Here is a 7,472-nt window from a genome sequence, read left to right on the forward strand (position 1 = left end):
GGCTTCTCAAAGACAAAGATAAAGAGGAAGAAGACTTTCCCACAATTTGCATATCATTTAAAAGCATACATAAATTATGTTTTAAGAGTCTCTGAAAAGGAGAATAATCTTAATTCATGTTTGATATTCTTATCTACTATGGCCTTCCCATTTTTGACAGCTGAGAACTTCCTTGCAAATAAATACCTAAACTAAGCTAATCTAAAGGAGCTCTGGTAGTGTAGTGTTTATGAATCGGCTGCGAACAGCAAGGTCAGCAGTTCGAATATACCAGCTGTTCCGACGGAGAAAGATGAGGCTTTCTGCTCCTGTAAAGATGTATAGCCTCGGAAACCCTGTATCCCTAGGGTCTCTATGTGTCGTAACTGACTCCACGGCACATAACAACAACAACAAGCTAACCTAAGGAAAGCTGGAAGCTGTGAGTGAAGCAGTCATTACAGTGCATCCAGTTCCCCAGGTGTCTTCCCACCTCTACACCTCTACACTGGGGCTGACACACTGCTATTGAGGTGGTGGAGTCCTCACCCATTGCTGGTACTGAAACAGAGACTAAGTTAAGGGACTTCAGACTAAATTCTAAAGACCCTTTATCCTTGAATGACTCTAATATCTGTCATCTCATTATTAGCTATACTTCAGGTAAAGATTTGATGACCTGGCCTTGTAATTGAACTCATGTTCTAGTACTGTTTCAGTAATTTCACTTTGACATCCAAATAAACTCATGAACACAACATGTCCATAAAGTGGGGTGACTCAGAAAGTAGAATACATTGGTCATGATGACCAAAGAGACTAACAGGCGTTCATCTACTAGCTGTAGAGCAAAAGAAAGAAAAAATTATTTGAGGAAAAATGATGATTATCAACTTTGATAGGGCTATTATGTGCCAGTCATGATATGCCAGACACTATGCCAATCTTTCAGATATATTATCCTTTTCCCAAGTGAGATGGAAAATAGCCTATAATTTTCTTTTAGCTGAAAGACTAATGAAATTATTTGTTTTCATATCTTGAGTAAAAAATTCCAGTTATATTATCAGAGATTATTTTAGTTACTTAGTGTTGTCATTACAAAAACCACCACAACTATGTGGCTTTAAAGAACGGAGATTTGTTATCTCACAGTTTAGAAGACTAGAAGTCACCATCAGGACATCCTTGTTAGTAGCCTCAGGAGTTCCTTGATGTTCCTTGGCATTCCTGGTATCTATCTTCCCTCTGCATATGTGTTTCTATATTTGCTCTGTACCTACTAGACATGATTGTTGTCTAGTGCTATTGAGTCTGTTCCAACTCCTAGCAACCCTGTATAGGGTTTCCAAGGAGTGGCTGGTGGATTTGAACCACCAACTTTGAAGTTCAATCCTACCTTGCAGTCCAGTTCTTATCCTACAGTGCTATGTCAGAACTCCATGGTTAGACCTGGTTAGGTTTACTCATTAACAGAAAATTAGAAAATCAAAATCTGTCCCTGTCAAGTTGTTTCTAACTCTTAGCAACCTCATGTGTTGTAGAGTAGAACTTCTCTACAAGATTTTCTTGGCTTTAATCTTTTTGAAGGTGGTTCTTCACCCCTTTCTTCTGTGGAGCCTCTGGGTGGGTTTGAACTGCCAGTCTTTCCGTTAACAGCATCCCCATGGTCCTAACATAACAACCACAACAACAAAATCCCTATTTTCAAACAAAGACATATTTACAGGTACAGGAATTACGATTTAAACAAAGAATCGGGGAGATACAGTCCATTCATAACAGATATCACTTTCTATCCTCTTAATCAGACTAATAAATTTGTCTTTGGTTCTCAATGGGTTTTGTACTTCTATTTTGACCTTTTAAAAATACTAAACTTTGGTAATGGCTTGATTTTTGTATGTGATTCAAATTCAACAAATACTTTTTAAACATCTGTCCTCGGTCCAACTTTCATGGGAACGTTGCCTTAATATATTTGGGTATGTCTACTATGTTTCCTTGCAATCAACGTGCTGTGTCTTCTTTTGGATATTTCAACACATAATTTATTTGTGTTTATTTTTGTGTGTGCATTTAGAAGCATTTATCCAGAATCTCCTGAAGGAACTAAGAAAGCATCCGATCACTGTGGACAATCTGGGTGTCTTGGAGCTGGATGAGGTGGCCAATGTGATTGCTAATGCCATGAAAGGTGGAGATGCAGAAGAGGATCAGGAAAGTCATGGAAGAGAATCTAACGGGAAACCCAGAGAACAGGCAAACAGCTCAGAAGCAGCGTTTTATGAAAATGACAAGAAGGGTGAAGATGATGGACAAGGTGAAACTTCCAGTTGGATCATTTACATCTGTCATAGACATTTATGTAGAAGGGGGTGAGGCCTTAGAGCTGTTGAGAGATCTGTAGGCTTACCAAAGCCTTAATGCATTCTTTCTGCTGGAGAGATGGGGATTTGTATTAATGATTTTTATCTGTTTGAACTTTGCCTCTAAAAGCTTTCTTAACAGGCTAAGCCTACCAGAGCAATTATGTTGAAAGGCAAATTGCTCTCTGTAAGGAGGTGCAGTTCCTCTCTGCTGAGGTCCAGACACAGGGAAAAAACAGTAATAGTGAAAATGTTTTTGTTTGGCTAGTGAGAGTGAATATTGTCAAGTATTTGAATAATAAAATGAAAAGGATTCATTCAAAGGTCTACTTGAAGCCCACATCCACCTTCTGAGGCTGGTCTTGAGGGAGAGCATGAGCACACCTCAGAGGCAGTCGTCTGTGCAAGTTAGGTGGGATTCTTTGAAGATTGACATTTCCTATGGCCCAGTTAGTGTTCGGATTCTTTGGAGCTACATTAGAGCATCTCACAAAGGACCCATACATAGTTGTTGTTGTTAAGTGCTGTGGAGTCAGTTCTGACTCACAGAGACTATAGGACAAGCACTGGACCGTGAATTCAATTGAAATTGCAAGGTTGGCAGTCCAAACCCACCAGGCACTCAGAAATCCTATACTGGGTCACTATGAGTTGGAACCTACTTGAGTGCATTTAACAACAACAACAATAGGGTTTCCAAGGAGCCACTGAGAAAGCCTACAGAAGTATGTACCAAAAACACAAATGAAAGAGTTGTCCCTGTTTTCTGTGTGTGTGTTGGGACAAAGGCTTGCTTGGAGGTTGGAAACATTACTTCATTGATTAATATAATATAGGGAAATATAATGGAAGTCCACAGAACAGTGTTTTATGTTAACAAGTAAGCCAACAATTAAAATGAATTAACACCTAACCTGTGAACTAGGAGTGATATTAAAGGTCTCCGGGATGCGGCTGTTATCCGGGGGAAACTATTGTGACAGCTTGAGGATTATAGAATGAGTTATGTGTCATTGGACTGTAGGTATGATCATTATTTAGAGAGCGAAGACCACCGTAGTAAAACAACCTAAGTTGGTGAAATCTCATGCCATCTCCATTGTTAAGTGATTTGGGCTAGGTACTTTAGTTTAGTGTTTTTTTTTTCAGTAACTAGTAACTGTGGCTAGGTACAATGGATTTTTTTTTTACAGTGAGCTTGCACTAAATCCAATACATAAAGCTATGGAACTAAGTAGTGTCATTTATGATGTATTTCATGTCTATTACTTGTATATGAAACTTCTATTTCATGAAGTTTATAGGATACAATTATTTGTACTATAAACAGAATAGCTTTACTTGATAGTAGAAATTAGACCAACATCATTATGCTCAATCTCTTGTAAAGAAGGTTCTGTGTGGTTATCTTTTTACATGCTGTGACACCTTGTGGTTACATTTTTTGACAAGGATTCTGATCATGTTCATGTCTTGCAGATAACAGAGTAGAAGAAGATGATGATACAATTTATGAAAAGGTAAGATGAAATATCTTTAACTGTTTAGTTTAAATTAAACCTACAGAGGTATAAGTAAGCTTTTCTAAGGATTTGGGAACTGTTAAGAAATACGAATGTTTAAAAAAAATGTTTTTTTCTGCAGCAGATGGAAAAAACCTCATATTTTCCAAATAGAGGAAAATATAAAGGGTACATACAAAGCGGTTTATGTTTATATGTTGTTGTTAAGTGCCATCAAGGCGATTCTGATTCATAGCAACCCTGAATAGGGCTTCTGAGAAGTGGCTGGTGGGATTAAACTGCTGACCTTGCAGTTAGCTGCCCAGTCATTAGTCTGCAGAGCCACATCAGGACTCCTATGTTTATATGCAGAATCATATTTATTTTAAGGTTATAAAATAAATATCTATCTATTGTAGGAATTTGAAAGTTTTGGTTGTTTGCAAAGAAGAATATTAGTATTTCTTAGAATTTCTACAACCAGAGATATCTAATGACAACATTATATGTCTGCTTTATACATTTGATATCATGCTGTTTATGTAGCGTAGTGGTTATGAATCGGGCTGCTAACCTCAGGGTCAGCAGTTCGAAACTACCAGCTGTTTCACGGGAGAAAGATGAGGCTTTCTGCTCCCATAAAGATTTATAGCCTTGGAAACCCTGTACAGGGTCACTATGAGTCAGAACCGACTCCATGGCACATAACAATGACAACAAGGTTTATTATAATGCTTCAGTTATGTTATCAGGAGGGACTGGTTCCTGGAAAAGGACATCATGCTTGGTAAAGTGGAGGGTCAAGAGGAAGACCCTAACTAGATGGATTGGCACAGTAGTAGTAGCAGTGGATTCAAGTATAACAACAATTGTGAGGCAGGCACAGGACTGAGCAGTGTTTCATTCTGCTGTGCATGGGGTCCCTGAGTTGGAAACGACTTGATGTCATCTAAAAACAATAAGGTTTATTAAATGTAGGGATGTTTACAGGTTCTAGATAATTTAGACCTGTTGTTATTAAGTGCCTGTTAAATCGGTTCTGACTCATAGTGACCCTGCATAGGATTTCTAAAGAATGGCTAGTGGGTTTGAACTGCCAACTTAAGGTTAGGCTATTGAGCACATAATGTGTGAAAATATAATTTTTGATAATTACTTCATAAGGCCTGGGGTTGAAGGAATGGTACAGGAATGCTGTTTTTGTTTTGTTACAGTATTTAAATTGTTATAAATTTAAATTATGTTGGCATAAGGTTATGCTGTTAAATGATAACTACAAAATATCTTTAAAAATTCGTAAAATGGAAAAGAAAAGGGACTCAAACAGTTCACTGCAAAAATTCTGCAAAACATAATCGATAGCAGTATTAGAGGAACTGAGGGAAAAGCAAAACACAAAAAAAAGAAATAGGAAAATGACAAAAGAATTTATTTCTTATAAGTAATTATCGGAGCTCTGGGAGCGTAGTGGTTACGAATCGGGCTGCGAACCTTAAGGTCAGCGGTTCGAAACTACCAGCCGCTCCGCGGGAGAAAGATGAGGCTTTCTACTCCCGTAAAGATTTACACCCTCGGAAACCCTGTACAGGGTCGCTATGGGTCGGAACCGACTCGACGGCACTTAACAACAACAACAACAAGTAATTATCTTGAAAGTCAATGGATGAAATTCTCCTATATTGGAAGAGTGGCAGAATGGATATGAAGCAAAAGAAGCCCAGAATCCTTCTATAGTCTGTCTCCAAAAGATATCTTAGGCTCAAAAATTGAATCTAAGGTTGAAAGTGAACACATGGGAGGAAAAAAACAGTCCATACAAACATTATCAGAAGAGATCTGGTATGGTATATTGCTATCAGATAAATAGATTTTAAGTTAAAATAGATTATGAGAGACAAAGAGACATTATATAATGATAAAAGTATCAATTCATCAAGAAGATATAACAGTTATGAAAATATATAGCCCTAACATCAGGACTCAAAATATAAGGGTGAATACAAACACACTACCTCTAGGGTTCCATTTCATACATGCATGGATTTATCCAAAACAAAAAGTTTTTAAACATGTCTGTGTAATTAGTAAGTGACTGCAGTCAAGTTCTCACTCAAGAATTCTTGTGTGAGTTTCCTTAGGGTGCCTTGAACTTAAAACTCTAATCAAAGCAGTGGTTTTTGAGGGGATCTGATGGGCCAATTAAGTTCAAGGCAGAGAGGTCAGCTCAGAAGTTTATGGTGACTGTTTTAGGGAATTCCAAAAAGGTAGTCTTGATAGAGTTTCTTGAAAGACATAGGACAATCATTGGGGGTTACTAGGAAGGAATTTTCAGAAAATTGAAAACTGCATTCATGAAAATAAGGCCAGGCAATTTGCTTTAAAGCATTCCCCCAGCATCACAACAATGTTCCTGCTCATTCTTCAAGGATAGTAAATTATACTATGAGAATTTATTGGGAAATCTTACCCCATCTACCCTGTACCTTTGATCCTGCTCTTTCAGACTTACTTTTGTTTCCCAGACTCAAAGAACATTTAAAAAAACATGATTTATATGAGTCTCTTGAGGTTGCCAAAACTGATGTTTTGATTTGATGTCAGTTGAAGAGTATAGGATTCTTCAGGAACTTGTTAGAGAGGTGGAACCATCACCATTAGATGGAGGATATTCCAAGAAAAAATAGTTTCATAGTTTGATATTTTTGTTTAATAAGCATTTATATTGTTCTATGGCATTGCTTTTTGACTTACCCACACATATGAAGTAAACACTGTCAGAAATTCAAGGGAGTAATGAAATGGACAGTTGTACAATAGTAGTTGGAGACACCAATACATCACTTTCAAGAATGGACACAACATGTCAAAAGAAGACAAAAAAGTAAATAGAAGATTTTAACATCATTAAGGAGTCCTGGTGTGTCACTGTGGGTTAATGCGCTAGACAGCAAAGTTGGTTTGAACTGCACGGTCTGCAGTTCAAGCTTACCAGCCACTCCTTAGAAACCCATACAGGTTGTTATGTGTCAGAATAGACTTGATGATACTTAACAACAACAACATAAGCTCAGTAGAGCTGCCAGACATATATAGAATTCTCTACCCAACAGTACACCTTCTTATTCAATGAGCATGGATCATTTCCCAGGACAGACCATATTCTAGGTCATAAAATAAGTTTCAATAAATTTGAGAAGATTTAAAACTTTTATGGCACCTTCTCTGGCCACAATGGAATGAAACTAGAAATTAATAACAGAAGCAAAATTGGAAGATACATAAATATGTGGAAATTAAACAACACTATTAAACAATCAATGCTTTCAAAGAAGAAATCAAGAGAGAGATAAGACATATAGGTAGAGCCAAATGAAAATGTAAGGAGAAGACACTAAAATTTATGGAGGACAGTGACAGCCGTGCTGGTGGTGAGGTTTGCGAAGTGGGATTTATAGTGGTAAGCCATCCACATTAGAAAAGGCGATGTCTAGTCAATAACCCAAATTTACAACTTGTGGGACTACAAAAAGAAGAGCAAGCTAACGCCAGAACTACCAGAAGGAAGGGCATAACAAAGATCAGAGCAGAAATAAATAGAAAATATTAAAATCAAAAGAGAAAT

General features: G+C 37.4%; 1 protein-coding gene across 1 annotated transcript in view; it reads left to right on the plus strand.

The window, feature by feature from the left end:
• Nucleotides 1-7,472, plus strand: part of PTPRN2 (protein tyrosine phosphatase, receptor type, N polypeptide 2) — a 1,341,366-nt gene that overhangs the window by 273,952 nt on the left and 1,059,942 nt on the right. Inside the window, exons 6-7 of the mRNA XM_006874435.1 lie at nt 2,063-2,284; nt 3,828-3,868. Coding sequence (XP_006874497.1) covers nt 2,063-2,284; nt 3,828-3,868 — 263 coding nt within the window. The remainder of the gene's footprint in view (nt 1-2,062; nt 2,285-3,827; nt 3,869-7,472) is intronic.

The sequence above is a fragment of the Chrysochloris asiatica genome, unplaced genomic scaffold (assembly GCF_000296735.1).
Source record: "Chrysochloris asiatica unplaced genomic scaffold, ChrAsi1.0 scaffold00277, whole genome shotgun sequence".
Taxonomy (NCBI): domain Eukaryota; kingdom Metazoa; phylum Chordata; class Mammalia; order Afrosoricida; family Chrysochloridae; genus Chrysochloris; species Chrysochloris asiatica.